The following is a 25711-nucleotide window of genomic DNA, read 5'->3' as shown; positions in this document are numbered from 1 at the left end:
ATGACTGACGAGAAACTGTGCGACTCGCCCTTTATATACTTTCGACCATAGAAGATTCTAGAACTCTCTCAAAAATTTTATGTGGAATTCAATCGATCGCTCATTACTTTCTTACCAACCCAATAAATCTTATATTATGTTGTGGTGAAGTACGCTGTCAACTTTATTATACAAATATCTCATCCACACTTGTTCTCTCATGTCATACCTATTTACTCAACATTTTTCTACGGAACCACCAATAACCGATGACCAACCAACGGTAACGGTCTTAACAACCAGAAGAATCAAAACATCTAGCAGCCAAGGTCCCACGTTCTATGACGTGAAACTTGCACGACCTCATGTATTTCTGGCGATAAGCTTGCACTCTTTGCACTTATTTACAAAGTGTCTTGAGTATGAGTAGTTAACTTGAAAAATAAATTTACTTGAAAATACACTCTTCATATAAGTACAGTCAACCAATTGGAACCCTAGGCCACTCTACCATCTAACTATGTCAAAATGACAAGCAGTAAGAGATTACTTACGACTTGATTTATAACGTCACTATGACATAGTTCTACAGTGACCTCGGACAATGGCGATCAAGTATGTATATGAAAGAGGCGCGTACCCACGCACACAGTTTAAGCTCGTGTAGGTGAACGCGTACCATGCTTATATGAGTGAGTTATGATGGGTCGACTCGTTTTTGACAGGCGATAACAGTGAGGTAACCGAGAGCGGGTGAGCGGCTCTTTCAGCGGGGAGCGGGAGTGGCCATACTGTACGATTATATTCCTTATTATACTGTGATATAAGTGTAGTATTTATTAAAATTACCCTAGCGACTAGAGAAAACAACCGGCTCTCAAGATCCCACGTTCAATAAAAAAAAAAAATTTTATCTGTTTTTTTCTAAGAAACGTACATGCATTTATGAACTTAACTGCTAATCTTAAATTGAAAAGATTATTTGAGTTAAGGAGTCTAGGTACATATGAATTGTTATTTATTTTATTAAGTTTTTTCGTTTTTAATAAGTGTTTTTTCAGTTTATAACGAGCTTGGCTACAGGTTCGACTTTCTAATGAGTCTATCAATTCATTTGGAAATCTATTCAGTATCCGCGGTAATGTGCATTTCCATACTCTTCGCATGACGTCATACTTGCACGATCTCATGTATTTTTGGCGATAAACTTGCATTCTGCACTTATTCGCAAAGTGTCTTGGCTGTGAGAACGTACTCAGAACAGAAATCACCTTAGCAACTAAAATATTCAAGGCAGTCCTAAAAAAACAGGTCCTAAGATTCTGTTTCATGACGTCATTCTTGCAAGAGTCCATGTACCTATTTCTGGCTATATGTATAGTATCCTTCCACTCTGCAATTTCGCTTAGTGCTGTAAGTTGTGAGAATTCAGTAGGTATCATTGAGCCCAAGTGCCCAAATATATTTGTACATCTATTGAGAAACCAAAGCAAAATTCAAAACAAGTGCAATCAGCTGGCCCTCTAGCCAACCGAACCTGCATTCTATATCGCCAATATAGAGGAGTGATAGAGAGAGAAAACGGGAAAACGTTACATAGCGTCAATGATTGCACGCTTGTCTAGAGAGCCAGGGAGAAACTGTATATAATACTAGCTTTTACCCGCGGCTTCGCTCGCGTTAGAAAGAGACAAAAAGTAGCCTATGTCACTCTCCATCCCTTCAAGTATTTCCACTTCAAAAATCACGACCATTCGTCGCTCCGTTTTACCGTGAAGGTGTACGGATATCATGTATCATGTATCAGGATATGGATAGTGGTATGGATGTCGCATGTTCTCAATACGTTTCCATGCAATGGTAGGTGCAAATCAAATAAATGGGAAGTATGTGTGTCTGTTTGTTTGTCCGACTTTCATGGCAAAACGGAGATAGTTGAAGGGATGAAAAGTGGCACAGACTAAAGTGTCCCTTTCTCACCCCCCCACTTCCCCAAAAGCTGGTCAATCTATATAGTTAAAATTATAATGGTCTTTGGTTCAAAAAGACGGCTATATTTATGAATAACTGCACTGTTTACCCGGTGTCTCGGCTCTCGCGGCAGTATTTACAAAATACCGCCGCCCGTACAATATCGCCTGTTGCTAATATTACGCGATTGATGGCCAATGCCGGCACACTTTGTTGAAATTTTAGAATTAAAAAACTCATTGTAAAGACTGTGAGCAGACAAACACACACACGGTAATTGAGTGAGTGAGTGACAGTGAGGGAGAAAAAAGTTTTTTCGCGAGTGTCTGCAAAAATTTAGGCAACTTTTACTAAGGAACCAATAATTTTAAATTCGCTAAAAAATACTCTCATTATTCTGGTGGTAGTCAAACATCAGATGGAGGTTCAAACCTGAAAGTAAAGTAAAAAAAAATCGTTTGTAAAATGGTACTAATTAATAAAAATAGTATTATGTTGATTAAAAATAAACTTCTCTCCAAAAACATGACCAATACATACGTAGATTAACAATGCTAGCTCACAACCACAAAAAACAGGAATTATAGTCTGGCGCATCCCACATTAATCGTAAAATAGCAATCGTTTAGTAGCGTGTCGCGAAATTTAGTGTCTCCCGCTAATTCGCGGGCCTTGGAACCCATCCAGGGAATAACTAACTCATCGTTCTGAAGGTCGGAGAATTGCAGCTAGGTGACAATGAAGAACTTATCGTTTTAATAAAATGATATTGGTTTAGTAGACTATTGTGTTGTTTATCTGCACATAAACTGTTCAAGAATATATATAAGGCAAAATAAATATAATATCAGGACATTTTATAAGTGCAATAGGGACACAGAGAGGCGATAAAGATTATCCAACTAGTGTGCTACGTCCGCTGTATTCATTTAGGTGGTGAATTTATAGGTCACCCGTAACACCAAAGACATATCCGTACCGTATAGACAGCTACAGTCTAAGAAAAAAACGTACCGCAGAATCATATAGAAAAAGGTACGGTGGCCTAGATGGCATTACACCTTTGGGGGACGCTCGGCTAGATGGCGCTAATATTAATATTTTACATTTTAATACATATGATCAGGGTCCGTTCCACAGTATCAGTTCAGTTGCTCAGTATGAACTTTATACGTATATTTTCACCCCGTAAGTGATTGTTGCCATTGCAGGTGACATAAATAGCCTGCATGATGCATTCAAAATAAGAAGTGGGGTGAAAAATTCCTTAACTGTTTTTATTCTGAACAGCAGAACCGCAAGTATTCACCGTCTCGGAATTGTCTGGACTTGATACATTTCGGCCAAAAATTGTTAGGTACAGTTTAGTCAAAAAAAGAATGAAAAAACCGGCCAAGAGCGTGTCGGGCCACGCTCAGTGTAGGGTTCCGTAGTTTTCCGTATTTTTCTCAAAAACCACTGAACCTATCGAGTTCAAAACAATTTTCCTAGAAAGTATTTATAAAGTTCTTCTTTTGTGATTTTTTTCATATTTTTTAAACATATGGTTCAAAAGTTAGAGGGGGGGGACGCACTTTTTTTTTCCTTTAGGAGCGATTATTTCCGAAAATATTAATATTATCAAAAAACGATCTTAGCAAACCCTTATTCATTTTTAATACCTATCCAACAATATATCACACGTTGGGGTTGGAATGAAAAAAATATCAGCCCCCACTTTACATGTAGGGGGGTACCCTAATAAAACATTTTGAAAAAGCACTAACTAATGAATAATATCTCTTCCACAGAGTCGTCAACGGGCAGCGTGTTCGGCGTGTCTCTAGCGCAATGCGTGGAAGCTGAAAGAGCGTTGCGGAGACAGCAGCATGGGGGCTCCAGGGCCTCGCTAGCTTCCATAGGAGCCCTCGAAAAGGGGGACGATGTAAGTGCAAAGTTAAATTCATAAAGTCTAATCAGAAAAGATGGTTATCGGATGCACCAGGCTCCATATATCACCTAAAGCAGAAGGCACTTTGGGTGCTTAGAACAACATTTGTCAAGAGCTATCAAATATAAAGTCTATGAGTAGTGTGTCTTTAGCGCAATGCGTGGAATCTGAGCGGGCGCTGCTGATACAGCAACATGACGGCTCCAGGGCTTCGCTAGCTTCCTTAGGCGCCCTTGAAAAGGTGGACGATGTAAGTCCACAATTAAATTCCTTTTGGCATTAAGTCCGCCATTTGTACATTTTTGTGTATTTTTGTGCAATAAGGTTTAAATAAATAAATATATATTCATAAAGTCAATTCGGAAAAGATGGTTATCGGACGCTCCAATTCATGTAACCTAAAGTAGAACACATTTTGGGTTCTTGAAACAACATGTGTCAAGAGTAGTAGACGCTGCTGAGACAGCAACATGGTAGCTCCAGGGCATCGCTAGCTTCCTTAGGTGCCCTTGAAAAGGGGGACGATGTTCTTTGAATTCGAAAAACTATTCTAGGGCTCATACGCTCACTCTTATACCACGAAGTTGTTATACAAGCGTATTGAATTTACTGCGAAGGTAGACCGATTTATGAGATATATTATTACCTCTTTATTTTAATTTAATTTATAAACCCGAATTAGTGAAAACATTCGGTATGTGCAATGCAATGCAAGACAGGTCCAGGTGCTTTCGCGTCACAGTTACGTGTCTTGGCTGCAAACGCACGGACTATTTTTGCCGCAAGCTAATGCCAAACCGTACTCACATATACACGACCAACACAATTAGACCTCATGCACCTTAAATAAAACTTAAAATAACACATATATAAGGATCTTGGTTAAATGGTCTCGTAGCTAGACGAGGTAAGATCAGAAAATAGCATGCATATACCGATTGATATCATTTTAATTCGTCAAAGTCGTCTATTGATAGCATTTTTTCTATTTCTGGATGTCTTGTGATGTTATCAAACATTTTTATGGGCGGTCTGTCTGCATTCCCGAGCTATGATAATGTCGAGAGACATATCATGGTTTATTTTTGGGTGTGTTTAATTTCACGACAATTGTTTAGTGATATATCTACAAAATAAATCAGAAAATGGATTTAATTTAGGCTCCATCATATTCCGATAAAAAAATACAATAATTTAACTACCCATCTATTATAATACAGAACTTAGCTTAACTTCGACTTTGTTTCGACGAACGGCAAGCGAAAATAAACTAAGTACCTATTTCATTTTTTGCACAGAAGGTCCCATGGCCAAATTGTAGGCTACCCCCTCTTTTCGTTTCACTAAATGCCGTGTAGAATTGTGCGTCTGGTATTAACCGTGAGTGATACCGACTTGTAACATCGCTCGATTCTAGCCACTCTAGCTGAGGACTGTCTCGAGTGTTCTTAACCAAACTGGCAATGGCAATATCATCATCAACAAATAAATACCCTTGCATCAGTGTGGTTGAACCGCTAATCCGCCACGCAGTCGCACGCACAAGTTATTTGCGTTCCTATTGGGCAATAACCAATGACAAATGTCGTGTGACGCGCGCGACACGTCAGCAAGGGCTTGTCGTGTCGCGGTGATAAATGATAAATACTGCAAGATAGTTGAGAATATTCGATGAAGTGGTTGGACAGTAGTCTACAAGCTAGGCATTTTAAGTGGATAATAAATTGTTAATCTGAGTTCCTATTGGGCAATAATCAATGACAAATGTCGTGTGACGCGCGCGACACGTCAGCAAGGGCTTGTCGTGTTGCGTTGATAAATGATAAGTGCGGTAAGATGGTTGAAAATATTCAATAAGGAGTTATGGATATTATTGTAACAGCTGTAGGCATGATATTGATGACAAATATCGATTTCTAGTATGCTCAACCTATCTACATTCCCGCCTTTACTCGTATTATTTTGTCCACATATAGATACTTAAGTGCCCTTTTAACTTGACCTAACTTTGGCCCTGACATTTACACTTTGCGCCTATAAAATCGGGGTCCCTTGCTCCCCGAGTCCCCGTGTAACTCATGCATGCCCCCCATAAATGATTAGTCAAAAGGTCTTTCAACCTACATTCGAACCATTTTTGAACCACCAGATCACTACCACTACATTTTATTGGTACCATTGTACCTGTTTATTGGAATGTGTTTCTATTATAATATCATGCATCACACTTGCACAGTGTATTATTAAATAATAGTATTCAAACATAAAATAATATTTCAAAAAAAAAACAGGCAAATACAAAAAAAAAGAAATGCAAAAATCTATAGGCTAAAAATTTACTAAACACTACATGGTACAAGTTTCTAGCGGGTTGGCAACTCGCACGTGACACTCCTTGAGTTGTAGGCGTCTTGAGGCGCCAACGACTCGAGGACTATGCAGGTGCAGTCGTAAAAAAAACATACGAAAGAAAAAAAATAATGGAAATATTGAATATTGGAAGAATTAACATAAAATAAATAAAAAAGAAACCTAATCCAAGATTTCACTAAACGAAGATTTCAAGGGGGACAAAATGATTTTTGTCAGCTAACAGTTGTTCAGGTATTAATGATGTACTAAAGCACTGTGTCTCGCACATTTATAACCCTCCTACGCGAGGAATGTTCTAGAGCAAGAGACCGGTATGCACGTGAAAATGCACCGCTATTTCTATGTGACAATTTGTGGAAAATGTCCGGAAACTGAAAGGTTGTAGTCTAGTCAAAGAGGACGTGTATTTTGGGCATTTATATTTATGTGACACATATTATACAGAGTGACCCAAATATCCTTCTTAGAAAAATATTTGCACGCAAGTCTCTCTCTTCAAAAGAGAAAGTTCTCTTTTAAAAAGAGATAAAAAGTAGTCTATGTCACTCTCCATTCCTTCAACTATCTTCACTTAAAAAATCACGTCGATTTGTTGCTCCGTTTTGCAGTGAAAGACGGACAAACAAATAGACACACACACTTCCCCATTTATAATATTAGTATGGAGTATGGATGTCGCAAGTTCTCACTACGTCTCCATGCAATGGTAGGTGCAAATCAAATAAATGGGAAGTATGTGTGTCTGTTTGTTTGTCCGTCTTTCATGGCAAAACCAGGGGCGGCTCACACCTATATTTTTAATGATTGTTTCAGGCCCATACCTACAGACTGACAATCGACAACTGTCAATTCAATGAAATTCAATGAAATGTCAAGAAAATGAAAGCGTGCTATTTATTTTGCCACCAGAGGATGTTCTTGCTTGTCCTAAGAAGACACCCTATAGGTGCATATGGCCTGCACAAGATCTTTCCGCTCCTTTCTATATTGAGGCCGCCATTTAAAGCAAAAGTGGCGCTGTTTGTAGCTTCTTTTTACATGGTATGCATTTCACATGCTCCACTAATCCTGAGGGAAATGCAGCAAATTTACCCCTACCCCTACCTATCCCTCCTATCCCTACCTATTTTACCCTAGACGTCACTTCTTATCTAACCGCGTAGTGAGAGTGTGGAACAGTTTGCCCGAAACCGTAATCAGTGCACCTACAGTGAACTCTTTTAAAAACAGACTCGACAAATATTTATTGAATGGACAAAACACAAGTGCATCAGGACATTGACGTGCACGTATCAGCTTTAAGCTGCCTGTGCATTAATAAATAATAAATAAATAAATAAAATTGTTCATTTCATGAACAAAGTTTCAGGAACTGTGAAGATACACCACGTCTCCATTGACCGGTGTACCCATTAATATGTTGGCTCGTCCACTTTACTGCACATTATTATTTATCGGCCGGCACTAAGCGGCTACAATTGAGACCTAAGCGGTAACATTGCTGGCCTAGAGCGCAAAGCGGGTACTTTGCGTTTAGTTCTCGTTAACGAAGACATTTCGGTACGCTTACTCATGATATATGACAAGCTAGTATTAGAATACATTACCTTAATATTTTAAGTACTGTCAGCGGAGGTCTCCTCCGAACCCTTCTTGGAACTTGTACACTCCTTTTTGCTATGTACTTAACACAGCAAAAGGGAATATACAAGTTTCTAATGGGGTGGCAACGCGCATGTGACACTCTTTGAGTTGCAGGCGTCCATCGGTTACGGTGACCGCTTTCCATCAGGCGGACCGTATGCTTGTTTGTCATCGACGTAATAAAAAAAAAAAGAGGTAGGAGAAAATGTATGGAAATAAATAAAATAAATATTATAGGACATTCTTACATAGATTGACCGAATCCCACGGTAAGCTCAAGAAGACTTGTGTTATGGATGTGGATACTTATTTTGTGACCGTAAATGTATCAAATCACGAATCGAACGAAGTTTTGATGATAATTATTGTTATTCTTATAATATACCTAGGATGTTATTATTATAAGATACAAAGTTAGTAGGTATTATATAACACCTTTACGGGGTCAATATATCTAGATCATACCTTAGCATCTTTTAGTATGGGACAAACCCCGAAATTGCAAAAAAAAATTCCGAAATTATAAAAAAATCTCTTAATACATTTTGGCTGTTTTAAGGTTGAGTAATTTTCTTTTTGCGACATCGGATTTTATCCCAAAGTAAAAGTACCTACATAATCATAATTGCAAATTTAAACACTCTGTATTTAAGATCAACCTCTAAATATTAGACGCGCGAAGATGGGAGTGATGAACGAGACTCTTCATATGCATTTAGGACCGACGTCACTGCCACTGAACACAGAATACATTCCGAACGCAATCAACTAGACTTCAATCATCCCGGAGCATTAAACGTGCGAATCAACAAACGGAGGCCGATTCGACTTTCATAATTTGATGTTTCCTCCGGGATACCCCCATTTGCCAGAATTTCATTTGCCATAATTTTATTTGCCACCCTATTCAACAATCATAATATTGTTTCTCATTACATCTTATGCCATAATCATTGTTTACTATATTAATCAAGTGCCAGAAACTTTGTTTCCCATGAAGTCAGTTTCCATAATGTCATTTGTCAGAATCATCGAAATCAGTAATAACCACATTCCATACCATCATTTGTCATCCAAATTAGCGACCAGAAAAGTCAATTTCCATAATTTGATTTGACAGAATCATCGAAATGCGTAATTATCACAGAGACGACACTACTAGAAGTACTAGAGAATGAATCTGCTATCAAAAAGTAGGTTAGGTTAGGTTAGAACTGTGACCCCCTGGAAAATAAAAATGCTATCAGAAAGTAGGTTAGGTTAGAACTGTGACCCCCTGGAAAATTAAACTGCTATCAGAAAGTAGGTTAGGTTAGGTTAGAACTGTGACCCCCTGGAAAATGAAACTGCTTGAAAAGTAGGTTAGGTTAGGTTAGAACTGTAACCCCCTGGAAAATAAAAATGCTATCAGAGTAGGTTAGGTTAGGTTAGAACTGCGACCCCCTGGAAAATGAAACTGCTATCAGAAAGTAGGTTAGGTTAGGTTAGAACTGTGACCCCCTGGAAAATGAAACGTTGCTGCTTGAAAAGTAGGTTAGGTTAGGTTAGAACTGTAACCCCCTGGAAAATAAAAATGCTATCAGAAAGTAGGTTAGGTTAGGTTAGAACTGCGACCTCCTGGAAAATGAAACTGCTATCAGAAAGTAGGTTAGGTTAGGTTAGAACTGTGACCCCTGGAAAATGAAACTGCTTGAAAAGTAGGTTAGGTTAGGTTAGAACTGTGACCCCCTGGAAAATTAAACTGTTATCAGAAAGTAGGTTAGGTAATAATATGGGCAACAATTAATATGGCAATAACTGCTTATGGCGTTTGAATATTATATTAAACCATATTATTGCACTTAATAATATGGCTAACAAATAGTATGGCATTGTACGATTATGGAAGGTAATGTTCGAATAAACAACCAGTATGTCATACAATTTTTATGGTAAACAAATCATTCGGGCAAATGAAATTCAGGCAAGTTAGATTCGGGCATATGAATATTATGTTAAATGACTGTCGGGCAAACAATAGACAACCGTTTCCTCCATGAGTTGATGATCCCTTCGGCATGAGTGCACGCTCATATTAGGCGGGGCGTGCGTGCATGTCAAACAATTAACGCAAACAAGAGTCCATGGCACAAACGCTCACGTAACGAAACGCTCGTAGATATCTATCTCTAACGCTCTTGCGTATTGGCCCGACAGAGCCAGACTAGCTTTCGCCGCGTTTCGTTTGCGTTTCGCGTCACAGAAATGCCGGCTACGGCACCTGAGTCGACGCTGTATAGGGTGCAACTGCACGCTCGCAAGCCCGCCTGGCTCCACGCTCCGCCGAACGCTGCGCTCGCCGCAATATTTCGTCACTACTTTTAAAAAAACTTGTATCTTCATCTGTCAATGAAAGAAAATTGTGGTAAGTATGTATGGAATACATATAGACTTACTGCGTTTTAACTTTGAGGCGTCAGATACGACATTTTTTCAAAGCAGTGACGATTTGATAATCTAATATCGTCATTTGACTGACGCGCAAAGTTTTTCCCGTGGGGTAATTTGGAGCTCTGTGGTGTCAGCATCGTATCACAATTTCATTCTTAAAAATCGAAATAAGATGTCATATATTAAAGAAAAAATGACGAGCACCACCAGTGGTGAAGGCCGGATTCGAACCGGCGTCTTTAGTAATCCGGGCTAACGCCATGAGCCCCTAGGCCACCTCGCCACGAGCGAGGCTTGACACAAATCAAAATATTTGTTAAAAATAATTTGATTTGTTCCCATAGTTGCGAATTTCATTCTTGTTAGAACTTGATAGGCAGGTGATAAAAGTGCGGTTACACTTTGTAGGTTATTCGTACAAGCAAGCATGGTCGCGCGATAAATGATAAATCAGGCCGTCCCTATCGAACTTACAAATAGTGCGATAGGGACGGCCTGATATTTTATCATTTATCGCGCGACCATGTTTGCCTGCCTGGTGTCATCATTATATCACCTATCAGTACTTCTATTTGATAGGCAGGTGATAAAAGTACAACGAGCAAGCACGCTTACGCCATAGAGCTTATTACATCAGGGCATCCTTTTCGCACGAAATATTGTGATAGGCACGCAAGTAAAGGTTATCATGCTAGTGGGCTACGCCCGCTGGTTAGATTGCTATAATTTATCTATTCGGTCGCATCCACAATAAAATCGTTAGTCAGAATCAGCCGGAGTCATTAAACTATCAATACAGTCTAGACCTGGAAGCGAGCTGTCATGCACAGATCGATGACGTCACGTCTACCGACTCGTCTAGTCGATCCGTCATGCGGTTTGTGATTTACACGGATCAGTGACCGCTTGTTTGAGTTGATTTTTTTAAGACTGAAATGTGAGATCTAACTTTCACATTAATGATTTATTAGTAGGAATTAAGGATTATTCTTCTTGTTATTTAGTAGTAGCTCTTATCGGTGGAGTATGCGTCATATTTTCCTAATCTCCGCTTTTCTCTTTAGTTCTTGATACGACATGACACCGACCTTCTCCTAGAACTGGTCAAAAAAATTTACCTGGGTCTTCCTAGACCTCTTCGTTCTTTTATGTTATTATATAGGTACCTTATCTAATTTAACATAACATATTATAATATAACATACCTAAATGGAAAATCGTAACAACTTTTGAGTTTTAACCACAGATTTCATGTGAATACTATACCGAGCAAATTATTCTACTTAGCATGCCTGAACTCTGATCTAGCGTCAAGGTGGACCTTCGCTACTGACAGTCCATGCGCGTCAATTTTTACAGGTGGATCGCGAAGTGTAAAAAAATCCTCGTTCAAACAGCTCAAAAAAATTGAACAACCAATGATCAGGAACATATTTTCTATCACAGACAGGTAGCACAGCAAAATGAAACTCGCTTGGTCCCCATACAAACATGTGCCCATACGGTGCGGCTATAGACATTTTTTTCACAGCTAAAAATACTGTAACAATCAGACTTCGAGAACATTCCATAAATCCAGTCTCCCAGGTGGTCCAGAATCAAAATGTTTATAAAAGCATACGTGATCAAATTCACGTGCTCCCAAAAAACAAGCGATAAACCCGATGCGATTATGACATAGTGCTCGAGGTAACATACGACGTCAATGCTTCGCTCCTGCTCTTGCGTATGTAATATAGCGTGGGTGGGAAGAGGATCGGCATAATATAAATCAAGGTGTGTTGTGAGGGCGTTGATTCGCTTCACTATTAGTTTCAAACGACTAGATTCAATAGCCCTTGAGAAACTACGGGAAATGTCCCGAGTTTTGAACCTATTTGCAACGTTTGTTACTGAATAAATATGTTATTTATTAATGAGCCCTATTTACCTATATCTTTCACTCCACGTCACACAAGAGTGAGTAGATTTTTTTTTGGTAAATATGCTTCAAACTAGACTGCATCGGCACTTTCCATCGGGTGAGACTGTAGTCAAATTATTTACCTGTTTCCCATAAAAATAGTTGCATTGTCATACTTCTAACTGGTTTGGTGCTTTGTTCTACATAAGCTCTTCAAATCATACTACGAGTATAATACTACCTTTTATCTAAGTAGCATCGTGTCCCAACTACGAGCCTGTAACTTTCAATACAAAACACTATAACACCTTTTTCATACGTGGTACTTTTGTGCAATAGAGCATAGAGCAGACATTAAATTTTTTATTTCTAAAAAAATTAAAAAGATCATACCTACTACCAGCATTCGGTTAGGATACTTATCATAAACAAATACTTTGTCAAGGGGGCTGTCCCAATCCCCAAGGGTCCCTAATACCAATCCAATGACGTTTGCCTGGCGTCAGCGTGTCCGGTTACCTGCCCGGCCTTCCACCGCTTTCATTAAGGCCGCGATAAAATTATCGTATGACGCGTCTCACACTACGCCTATCCCGATATCTATTCGGACGAAAATAACTGCATGTTTTAAACGCCCATTCCTGAGTTCGTCCGTGAACTTTGTGTTGAAACGTGTCTTTGGAGGTCAGTTTGAGTTTGATTGTATGCCTTTTGGTTTGAGTAATGCTCCAATTTCCAGGTAAAAAATGACCTCTAATTCACAATGCGGCTTAATATATCTTACCAATGGATGTATTCTTTTTTTCTTTATTTCTTATTTTTTGTTCATTCTGCTTAAAATAACTAATGGGAAGAAGAAGAAAATGGCACGAATTCGGTTGCAAAATTTTGGTTGATGACTATTAATGAGATGATTTTGATTCAACTTCCTATTCACTTAAAAATTCGTTATTATTTATGTCAGTAAAATATAAAGCCCATCAAGAAGGTGTTTTTAAATATATTAATAGCTCTCTTCCTATCCTCTTCTTTCATAATGTCTGGAGAAGCTAACCTTGAATCCTCTTCGATTTTATGATCATATCCAAAATTATATCCAGCAAGAAAGATTTATAGCAGATAATGATTTTTTCAGTTGTTTACCTACAAATCAGCTGAAGTGTATGTCTGACATCTGTTGGTTTATTAATATCTTCGCGGATTTCATTTTCGCTAGTCTGGGACGGGGATTTGTTGGTCTGCCTGAATCACACAACTATTAGCTCATTTTCTTTGAGAGAATTTATTTGTGAGTATTAAACCTCGCTTTATACTACTTAGTCATGTAACATGTAAAATGAAAAATGTTGGCTCTCTTATGTTCATACGATGAACCACCGTTTATCGTCAAATACGCTCATTCATCATCATTATCATCATGATCATCATCAGCATCATCATCACTCCTTGTGTTATTATGAGCAACTGTCAAATTATACATAAGATTTTACTCTTGGTTTCAATAAATTCACTATAAATCTTCCAATTCCAGAGTGAATCCTGTGACTCCGGCGAATGGGGCTGGTCGGGCCTCGAAGAGGCGGGGTGCGGGGGGCCGAGAGTTCCCGGCCTCGTTTCGGCCTGCCTGGCGCACCTGCGGCGGCACGGCCTCAGGACCATTGGCCTCTTCAGGGTGTCGGCCTCTAAAAAGAGGGTTAGACAGGTAAGGTCAAATACGACAGTGCACCCGATTTATTACTCGGAGCTTTAATACGCAGAGCTTTAATACGTGTCTAGAGTGTGGGCTTCCATTACCGTCTACAGAGTCTGGGCACGCCTCGGACACTGGCGGTCGAATATATGAAAGAGGCGCGTTCCTAGCACACGGTCTAAGCTCGTGGTGAACGCGTACCATGCTTGTATGGGAGAAATATGACAGGTCGACTGGTCGCGTTTTTGACAGGCGGTAACTGTGTGGTAACCGCGAGGGGGTGGGCGGCACTTTCTTACAAGAAGAGGGTTGGACAAGTAAGATCAGAGGTCCTTCCTTGGCCTCGTCTCGAACTGTCTGGCGCATTTGCAATATTTTGGATGACATGATTGTGCCGGCAAGACTCCTATGAGGAAAATTTTATTGTACTGAAAAAAATAAGTAGCAATTGGGATAATATTTGGTGGGAAATTTTTTAGGATTGTTTCACCTATTTACTTACTTAGTATTAAATCTACTGATCGGAAAAATGACTCAATAACTTTATCAGTAGGTACGTGTATTTTCAATCTAATCAAAATTGTCCATCAACTTTTCTTGAAATATCCATGGCTGATTTAAAAATGTATAAAAGACAAGTTGATCTCAAAATGTTGTAGTTACCAATTTATTAATCTGTTTTCATAGTAAATCCCATAAACTGTACTTAAGAAACCATTTTAAACTTACCCCAAAATTAGGTCATCCAGAGTGTACGAGAAGCATCTAAATCCGTCGATTTTATTCCCGACCGAAGTATCGAACCCCGTATCGATCGATATAGATTCGGACGCTTCTGACCTGGCAACGTGCTGGGAATAGCTAGTTGCCGATTCCATTCGGAAATTTTGATAAAATTTTCATCTTATTTTGATACGAGCTTAAGTCATAGATAATGTATCTCATTCGCATCACCTACAAAGAAACCAAATTTGTTTTTTATCATGCAGAAATGTCTGCGGGCGATATGACATATATTTAAATTGAAGGAAAAAATTAAATTTCACAAAAAAAATCCTAAAATTCCTGCCGGAGGTGTGAATTTTTAAATTTTTCCTACAATTTAAATATATACAAAGAAACCACTTTAAATGATTCCTTAGGGCCTAACCAAGATGTCAAATGTTTCCGCTGAAGAGAGCTACACGGTAATCTTTCTCAATAACTTACGACATGGACAGATTGGCAATTCGAGAAAACCATTCAGTGGCAAAGCTGGCGTAATATCGCGCTGGACCGAGCAAAGTAGCATGTTTTTGTGTTGATGGCCTAGACTCATATCGGGTTCTAGCAACAACCAAGTAAATAGGTAATCACTGTAATCAGTGTAAAACTGTGCCGTACGTGCATATTGACACGTGCGAGTTGCCAGATAAACAATATGTTTAATCACTTTAATCATGCTCTACATAGAAACCGACTTAATTCATCGTTAATTCACTCCTACTCATTTCCTCAAAGGTTGAACGGAAGAGATCTCATTAAGGGATAAGTCCTCTTACATTGTATATTACTGACTATTTAGTAGTAGTAGTAGTAAAACACTTTATTGTACCAGAAAATAATACAACACACAGGAAAAAGAGCTTATTATAAGTACAAAGGCGAACTTATCCCTCTCTTTAACTGTGTCTCTTTTGTTTCCTTTATGCAAAGCTTATACATACGTAAATAGACATCATCGCTAGAGATGGGTAACTACCCAGGTAAATACCCGACGGTGGGTATTTACCGGGTAAATACCCGATATTTACCTACCCGCGGGTAAATACGCGGGTATTTTCATTTTTCTTCCAAATTTGACGTTTTAAATGGTGTTTTGGGCTAAAATAGATTAATTTAAGTCAGTCTTTGTAATTGTACACATAATGTTTATTCAAATTGAGAACGAATAGGTTGCTATGAGATAAAATGTGATTTTAGTGTATCTTTCCAACTATAAAAATGGTGTAATATCATTCTCTGACACACGGAAATAATTTAAAATGCTTTTAATATAATTTATAAGTCTGATAAATTAAATTGTAAATGAAAATATGTGAATAAAAATATTTCAAAAATCACTTTTTGAAGCTCATAACTCATACATAGTATGTTTTATGACAAAAATGTATATAAACTTTTTTGTAGGAAATTGTGTCTACTTTAGTTCGTACATACAAAACTTTTCGATATTCATGATAGTTTCCATGAAATATGAAAAAAATACATTTTACCCCCCCTAACCCCACCATAACCCCCTCTGTTTAATGATGAACTAATTGAGCGGACTGTAATTTAATAAAATATCTTTAAGACGAAATTGACAAAGATAATTCGAAATTTAATGCTTTAAACAAAAACTTACTGGGGAAAAAACAGTGCATATGTCACATACCTTTTAGCATGAGGTTCCAGTGGGTTGGTTTCAGCTCGCTTACCATCAGCCTTGGTATGCAAGGCGCACGTGCGGGCCCGGCTTACCGTCTCCTCGAGCCCAGAACTGTTCTTGGAGCAGAGCTTTCTTCCTGTCCACTTTGATAATGTGACTAGCACTGAGTTTAAACTTAATTTAACGATAATTGTTGGGAAAATGTGACTTTAACTATTTAATTAGCAATAAATGGCAATTTTAATGCAGCGACGCGTTCGCAAGTTAGATCGAGAGCGAAAAGAATGTGAGGTAATGGCTACCGGAAATGATTAGTGCCGGGCTAAACACACCGGAAGCTAAAGACAAAATAGTGTTGTTTCTTTAAAAAACCGATATTCATACGAAAGTTGAACATACCGCTCACCTAAATATGCAATATTTACTCTACAAATAGTGCTAGAGTTCGACAAACTACTTAAAAACTATAATGTTAAACTAAGTGATAATACTAGAACGACGAAAGTTAATTTGAAAGTGGTAAAGGACACAGCTTCACAACTGGTCTTCTGTACTGACCAGTAGCAGTTTGAATTGTGACCACTCTACAGACACCGTCAACTCCGGGATGTAGAGCAACGATGCGCCCAAGGGGCCATTTTAAAGGGCTTGTCTGTTCGTTAATCAACAAGACCAAGGAACCCACGACAATGTTTGTATTTACTTTATTCCATTTAGTCCTCTGTTGTAGAGTATGGACGTACTCAGCGTGCCATCTACGCCAGAAGTCTTGATGCATTTTCTGTATCATTTTCCAACGATTACAGACACTTACTTTTTTATCTACAAGATTTTCCTCTGGGACAATCGACAACGGTTCCAGAGTTAAAAAATGGCCTGGAGTTAAGGCTGAGAGATCACTAGGATCCGAGCTAAGAGGTGTCAATGGACGAGAGTTGAGCATAGACTCAATCTGAGTCAGAATTGTATAAAATTCCTCGAAGGTTAACCTTTGATTACCTACAACCCGTGCGAGGTGAGTCTTAACCGAGCGTATCCCGGCTTCAGCTAATCCGTTAAAATGAGGCGTACCCGGAGGGTTAAACGAGAATTTAATTTCTTGGGCATCAGCAGCACCTTTCATGAGTGAACCAAGATAGTTACTAGCGCCCACAAAATTCCTACCCTGGTCAGAGACAATGTTACTGCATCGACCACGACGAGCGACAAACCGTTTAAGAACACAGAGGAAAGCTTCTGTCGACAACTCTGAAGCAAGCTCTATGTGAATGGCTTTGGTACTAGTACATACAAAAACACAGATGTAACCTTTGTACGTTTTCGCACCACGGCCACGACCGAAAGCGATATCAAATGGTCCTCCATAATCAATGGCGACACTCGAAAAAGGTTTAATTTGCGAGACGCGAAAGGTAGGCAAATTTCCCATAAGCGGCGGAGATGCCGCAGAGGGATTGGCACGAAAGCATTTCACGCAGCCTCCAATCACTGCCTGAATTGCTCGTTTTGGCGACAAAATCCAAAACGTTTGCGCAAGTAAATTTTGTAAAGTTTGGGCACCTGGATGTAAAAATCTTTTATGATATTCGTCAATTATTAAAATAGTGAGTCGGTGGGAGCGAGGCAATAAAATGGGATGTTTGACAGAAAATTTAATAGGAGAATTTGCCAAGCGACCGCCCACCCTGACAATACCCTGACTGTCAATGAATAATGAAAGCTTGCGCAAACCCTTTGGCAATGCGTTCAAACGATCCTCCCTTAATTGATTGATCTCTACACTGAACGAAGTGAGCTGCACATGTTTTACTAAAAACATGAGAGCTGCAGTGGTTTCAGCTGACTGTAGAGATCCGACAACTTTTCCATCCTTAGCTGACCGTAAAAAACGGAAACAGTAGGCTAACACACGCTTTAATGTGAAAAGCGAGGAGAACCTGCTAAGGACTTCATCAATTAAGTTAGGATCGGCCGTCACGAGCAAGCTACAAATACGTTGTTCCTCTACAATACAGTCATTGCTTGGATCGTGCAAAGGTGAGCAAGGCCAATCCTTCTCTTCCTTTACCAACCACGACGGACCCTTCCACCAAATATCACACTCTACCAAATCTTCAGGCAGTAACCCCTGGATCCTGCATCAGCAGGATTGTGGTGTGTACTGACGTGACGCCAGCGATCAGGAGCAACAAGATCCTGGATATGGCTCACACGATTTGCAACAAATGTTTTCCAGCGTGAAGGGCACGACTTGATCCAAGCTAACGTTACGGTCGAGTCTGACCATGCAAATATTTCCTGAACAACATAGAGAGGTTTTAATGCCTCTTGTGTTGACTGCATCAGGTCTGCCAACAACACGGCAGCCTGCAGTTCCAATCGAGGAATTGATAATTTACGCAGAGGCGCAACCTTACTTTTGGCACAGCAAAGCTCTACAAAAGTAGAGCCTTGTGTGTCATCGACACGACAGAAGACGACAGCAGCGTAACCACGCTCCGACGCATCACAAAATCCATGCAATTGTAATGAAACAAACGAATGGATGATGCGACGGGGAATAACGACAGATTTCAACGACGGAAGTTGATCGGTAAATTTCATCCATTCTGATGTGATTGCTTCTGGAACATCATCGTCCCATTGCACCCCAGATGACCACAAGACCTGCATTAAATATTTAGCGTGAAACGTGACAGGACATAAGAATCCTAGCGGGTCATATATGCGCGCTATATTCGATAAAATAGTACGTTTAGTACATTTCTGATCACGTGGTGTTGCAACCTCAAATTGGAACGAATCTGTTTGTGGACGCCATAACAATCCCAATATTTTAAGGGACAAATCCGAAAGTTCATCAAAATGTTTAAAATCACTCGAATACAACTCAGAAGATGGAAGGTCAACGATAAAACCTTTATGGTTGGAGGTCCATTTTCTCAAATGGAACCCACCCGACGACAAAATTTCAGATAAATCTGATCTAATTTTTAAAGCTTGCTCAATAGAGTCAGCGCCTGTCACGACATCATCAACATAAATGTCTCTCCCAAGCACTTGTGACCCTTCAGGATAGGAGTCAGCAGTCTCCTCCGCTATCTGTGCTATTGTGCGCAAAGCTTGATACGGAGCCGATTTCACACCATAAGTTACCGTCCGCAAACGATAGTCTTTAACTGGGCCGTCAGTCGAAGGTCGCCACAATATCCGCTGATACTCAGCGTCCTCGTTTGGCACGAGGATTTGACGATACATGGCCTTTATGTCACCCGTAAAGACTATTTTATGCCATCGAAACCTAGTAAGGACATCAAAAATATTAGTTTGTAACTTAGGTCCAGCTAGTAGTGTATCATTAAGCGAAATCCCATTGCTGTCACGACAACTTGCGTCAAAAACGGCTCTCAGAGGTGTACTGACAGATTCGGGGCGCAAAATACCATGATGTGGGATGTAATTAAAATTCCCGACACTAGAGACAGGCGGCGCAACCTGCTCCATATGACCACTGACCTCATACTCTTCCATAAAGGAGGCATAAGCTTTACGAAAATCCGCATGCTTTGTAAGCTTGCGTTCCAACGAAAAAAATCTCCGCATTGCAATTTCACGAGTGTGAGAAAAGGTAGGCTTGTTCGAAGGATCGACGAAAGGTAGAGGTACCTCGAACCGGCCTTCACTCGTGCGACAATAATTTGCACGGAAGTTATCTTCACATAGTTGATCCTCTTTCGACAAGATAGGTTTACTCGGACCACAAATATTTTCTAGTTCCCAGAACCTTTTAAGAGAATCATCCAACGACAGCGACAAGTTTGATTGTGAAGCATTCGACACGAAAAAACAATCTTTCCGACAATTAGTGAAAGATTGTGTACGAGAGGCATAACAGTCACCCATCAGAACCCATCCGAAAACAGTCTCCAAAGCCTTTGACTGCCCCTTCCGGCCCTCCTTCTTACCACTTAAAATGGAAGATGCAAAGATCTCTGCATTTAAGAGTAAATCTATTGGGCCCGGCTTCGCAAAGTCAGGGTCAGCGAGAGGTAGACCTTGAATGTGATGCCATTCCGATGTATTGACTCTATAGTATGGTTGCTCCGGACAGATAACCGGAAGCACTGACGCTTGGAAGTCAAAATTAACCATTTCTGATCCAATAGGTTTAACAGAGCATGATAACATACCCTTAGGTGCAACTTCAGATAGTCCAATTCCAGTAATTGGCTCGCTAGTATCATCTACCTGTAAACCTAATCTTCGAGCACAGTCATGGGAAATAAAATTGACACCACTAGCACCGTCCAAAAGAGCACGAGCTATTTGATAATTACCTGAACTATCCCGAACAGCTACCCGAGCAGTAGCAAATAAAACTAATCCATTACTTTGGACCGACGTCAAAGTCACTTTGCTATTTAAACCGCTCACCGTTGGCTGAGGTGCTGGTTCAGCCTCTGGCGAAGCCGGTTCCTTTTTTTCAAAGTGTAATAGAGTGTTGTGGGAACAACCGCATATACTGCACCGACAATCCGATCGACATTGTTTAACTTTATGAGTTTTGGAGAAACAACAAACACACAAGCCCTTGTTTTTCACCACCTTAAACCGCTCCGAAGTGTCTAAAACCTTAAACTTCTTACAATTTTCTAAATTATGCAGTTCAGTACAGAAAACACATATATTTTGTTGTGTGGCAACTAGTGTTACCTTGCCTTTACCTTTAATGGCACTTGTTACGGGCTTAACCTCCGTTACTTCCAGAGCGCGGACTTGTTTTTCAACAAACTCTTGTAGCAATTCAAACTTTGGAATTTCATTGGAATTGAACTCGAGGAGGAAGGCCTCCCGAGTCGCCTTGTCCAATTTTCCCCACAACAGATGAAATAACATAAAGTTTTTATCAGGTAAGTCGAACCTTTCTAACACTTGTAATGTTTCTCTAAAAACACGATGAACTTTTTCTAATTCAGTTGAAGACTTGGTCTTCACCTGTTCACAAAGTAAAATCTTTTCATAGTACCCAAAGGCAATTTGCCGTTTTCTATTGTAAAAATTGTTTAAAGCATTGTAAGCATCCATGTAACTGTTGTCCGAAATTGGGTAATTCTTAATCAAATCTAAAGCCTTACCTTGACACGATGTCATAAGATAATGCAGCTTTTCAATGTTCGAAATATTCCTTTTATGAATTAAGGAATCAAAGAGTTCCTTAAATGACAACCAATTGTGCATGGAGCCATCAAATGGTTTCACAACAATTTTAGGTAACTTCGCTGAATTATTATCACTACTATCTTGTTTGTCAACAGTTTCATGTTTGCTTGTAATGACAGGCTCAGCTTTCCTTAACCTTGTCAAGATTGACTTTACTTTTTGTTCAAAATCGACAGTAACCGAGAACTCCGTATTTACATCCTTTGTTTTCTTCATTATAGCCTTTTGGGCACGATGAAAGTCTTCAACTATTGGGTTTAAGTCGGCCGCGACATAACCCTCTAAATCTATACAATCAAAGATTAACTCTAACCGCATAACCGCGTAATTGCGTTCAACCCTATCCATGTCAACGTCTCTATTGCTCACATCAATGTCCGACATTTTTCACGTAATAATCACTGTTGATTTATCGAAAAACGAGAACGAAAATATAAATAAACAGTTTACGTTACTCAATAAAATTAACTTGAAGTTGACTTTGACAATGACAGATGAGATGACAACCGAATTGTTGCCATACACCAAAGCATAGACTAAGACCGAACGAGATGAGCGGATTGAACGAACTGTCACACTGCTACCAACCTAAATTCTACTATAAAAGTCACACTTCCGGTCAGCCATTAACCGAATCGAGAATTAAAAGTTTTACCCACCAATTTATTAGAAAAATATTACGACACGACAAATTTGATATTTTACTAAAAATAGGTAACTTTTCAACGGATCCGGCCGAAGGAACAAATGTTTAATGATGAACTAATTGAGCGGACTGTAATTTAATAAAATATCTTTAAGACGAAATTGACAAAGATAATTCGAAATTTAATGCTTTAAACAAAAACTTACTGGGGAAAAAACAGTGCATATGTCACATACCTTTTAGCATGAGGTTCCAGTGGGTTGGTTTCAGCTCGCTTACCATCAGCCTTGGTATGCAAGGCGCACGTGCGGGCCCGGCTTACCGTCTCCTCGAGCCCAGAACTGTTCTTGGAGCAGAGCTTTCTTCCTGTCCACTTTGATAATGTGACTAGCACTGAGTTTAAACTTAATTTAACGATAATTGTTGGGAAAATGTGACTTTAACTATTTAATTAGCAATAAATGGCAATTTTAATGCAGCGACGCGTTCGCAAGTTAGATCGAGAGCGAAAAGAATGTGAGGTAATGGCTACCGGAAATGATTAGTGCCGGGCTAAACACACCGGAAGCTAAAGACAAAATAGTGTTGTTTCTTTAAAAAACCGATATTCATACGAAAGTTGAACACCCTCCAACCAGTACTAGGAAGTTTATCTTTATCGTATAAATACGACTATTTAATGCAGTCTAAAAAGCACACGTAAAACATATTTTTTTAATTATTTTTAAAAATATACATTAAAACTTCTGTAATCTTTATTGTATATTTGACTGAACAGTTTCGTTTTGAATTGTGTATAATAATTACAAGCACTAACTTAGTATTTATCTCCATTTTAACACAAATCAGCATGTGCAACATGAAATGAATCTACCCGTCAATTTGGGTAGATACGGGTAAATACCGGGTAGATAGGTATTTACCGGGCAAATACCTGGGTGGGTAGATTGGGTATTTACCCACGACCCATCTCTAATCATCGCTATTATATCGTCCTCTGCATGAAATAGAAACCCGAATAGCTAACCCGAAATTCATCACTTTGAAGTGAAACAAGCCTCTGCCCGGAATGGGAAAAGCTTCATGGAAAAATTCATATCAAATCGCTAAATTACAATTGGCCTCCCGGCTACTCTGATCGCCAAGAATGGATTATAATATCATGAAATTCATTCCGATGCTTTCTGCAATGAGAGAGTGTTTACGAAATTTCGCCAGCTACTTTTATACGCTGGTAGGATTCCAGCAAAAGATAGGTAGATAATAAAGTTTTTACGATTTATTCGTGTGATTGTTTTCGACAATAAACAATAGTTAAAATGATAGAGGAAGTTTTATAAGCTGTCCCGTAGGTTCTAAAGATTTTTATTTGTATATCACCTGCATCTTAAATTTTCGACAAGGTTTCAAAGATGAATGTTTTTTGATGAATGTATTGTAACTTAACTATCATCTTTTTAAAATTCATGTTGATGGAACGACGACACACAATGTTCCATTTAACTATCTTAGGGCCACTTGCACCAACGAAAATGGAGGGTTAACCCACAATTTTATGTGGAATTTGACAGCTGACAGCCCACTAACCCTGAGTTAATTGATTGGTGCAAGTGGACCTTATGAAGTAAGTAAACTAAGTATACCCCAATAAAGAGATCTTACATATAAGTAACTTTAGCAATTTCTTTTGAAACAAACTCTTTTTTCTTTCTATTCTATTCTTTTGTACTCCTTCTACCCAGTTAGTCCGTGTCCGTATGTCCGATTAAAACACATTTTTTTTTTTTTTTTTTGTTTCTATGAACATCTTTCCTTTTAGTTGGTTTAATATAAAACATGTATCTACCCAGTATTCAAGTCCGTCAACATCAGCTCCTGAGGATGCCTCGTAGAGAGGCGAAACAGGTGTCGATTTTTGTATTTTTGGTGGTGGGTTGTTATATTTATTTGCGTATTTATTTTTATTTTTGCGGTGGGAGAGTGGTTAAATTAATTGCATGTAAAAATACGCAGGTAAGTATAACAGGTTAGCACTGATTGACTTGCACGTTATCAATTCGCGGATGAGCAAAGGAATGTTCTAGTTTACGATTCAGTATTCAAGTGTTTGTTCATCTACTTTCAGCTACGCGAAGAGTGGGAGAGAGGTCAAGAGGCGGCGTTGGACGCGGCGGTGTGTCCGCACGACGTCGCGACCTTACTAAAGGAGTTCCTTCGGGATCTTCCGGATCCGCTGCTCTGCAGGGATCTGTACTCTGCCTTCTTATGTACTCAAAGTAAGTGAAGCGATAGAACGAGACAGGAAATGTGGCCCGTAAATAGGATAGACAAAGATGCGCCAATTTTTTTACCTATTTTGGACACCATCATCTTCCTTACGTTATCCCGGCATTTGCCACGGTTCATGAGAGCCTAGGGTCTGCTTTGACACCGTAATAACATGGTTAGGAGACCATAACCTAGAATTGAACTTAAAAAAGACAAATCTAATTCAATTTCGACCCTATCAGAGAGAACCTCTAGAACTTAATTACAAGTATTTAGATTTTGAATTTGAACAAATAAATAATTGTAGTCTGCTTGGTATTACCGTTGATGAGAACATTAATTGGAAAGCACATGTAGAAAAAATTGCGAAAAAAGTTTCTAGTTTCACGTATGCCCTTAGAAATATCAAAAGAACCACCGATTTGAAAACGGCCATGAGTGCTTTTTACGCTTTCACTCACTCGTGGCTCCAATATGGAATTATTCTGTGGGGTAACAGCACTGACGCTCCAGACCTGTTCATACTTCAAAAAAAGTGTGTTAGAATTCTCGCAAATATCAACACCTTAGATAGTTGCAGACCGTTCTTCAAAAAATTACGTATACTAACTCTACCATCTTTGTATATACTAGAAGCCTGTAAATTTGTGCGAAAGCACCCATCCCTGTATTCTAAAGTCAAAGATCATTGCAACTATCACATGAATCTGCGGCATAAAGACAGACTAGCTATTCCGAGTAGCAACTTGCAAATGAGTAGTAACTAGTAACAGCCCGCATATGACAACTATACGTATTTACAATAACTTGCCTAAAGAGATAACCAAAGAGACTAAATATAATAAGTTTGTTATAAAATTGAAAAATTACTTAATTGACAATTGTTTTTATTCCTTACAAGATTATTTTAATTTATATAAATTCCAAAAGTAACTCAATAAGCTATTCAATAATGTATTCAATAATGTATTTTATTAATTTATTCTTTGTGTATATTTTAGTTATAGTTTTTATTTATATTTCTTGCAATACCCTAACAGGGTCTCATGTTGTGTTGTGCCTTACCTTTTATATCTGCCACCTGTAATAATTATGTACCAACATGGAAGCAATAAAGAATTGAATTGGGATACCCCCATTTGCCAGAATTTCATTTGCCATAATTTTATTTGCCATCCTATTCAACAATCATAATATTGTTTCTCATAACATCTTATGCCATAATCATTGTTTACTATATTAATCTA

General features: G+C 38.9%; 1 protein-coding gene across 2 annotated transcripts in view; it reads left to right on the top strand.

Annotated features, from left to right (window-relative positions):
* Positions 1 to 25711, top strand: part of LOC125235727 — a 107138-nt gene that overhangs the window by 68939 nt on the left and 12488 nt on the right. For both annotated transcript variants that reach the window (XM_048142301.1, XM_048142299.1), the window contains exons 4-6: positions 3741 to 3874; positions 13762 to 13932; positions 24322 to 24472. In XM_048142301.1, coding sequence (XP_047998258.1) covers positions 3741 to 3874; positions 13762 to 13932; positions 24322 to 24472 — 456 coding nt within the window. The remainder of the gene's footprint in view (positions 1 to 3740; positions 3875 to 13761; positions 13933 to 24321; positions 24473 to 25711) is intronic.

This window comes from Leguminivora glycinivorella, chromosome 18 (assembly GCF_023078275.1).
Source record: "Leguminivora glycinivorella isolate SPB_JAAS2020 chromosome 18, LegGlyc_1.1, whole genome shotgun sequence".
Taxonomy (NCBI): domain Eukaryota; kingdom Metazoa; phylum Arthropoda; class Insecta; order Lepidoptera; family Tortricidae; genus Leguminivora; species Leguminivora glycinivorella.
Note: the sequence above shows the minus strand (reverse complement) of the source record. Positions and strands in the feature narration are given on the sequence as shown.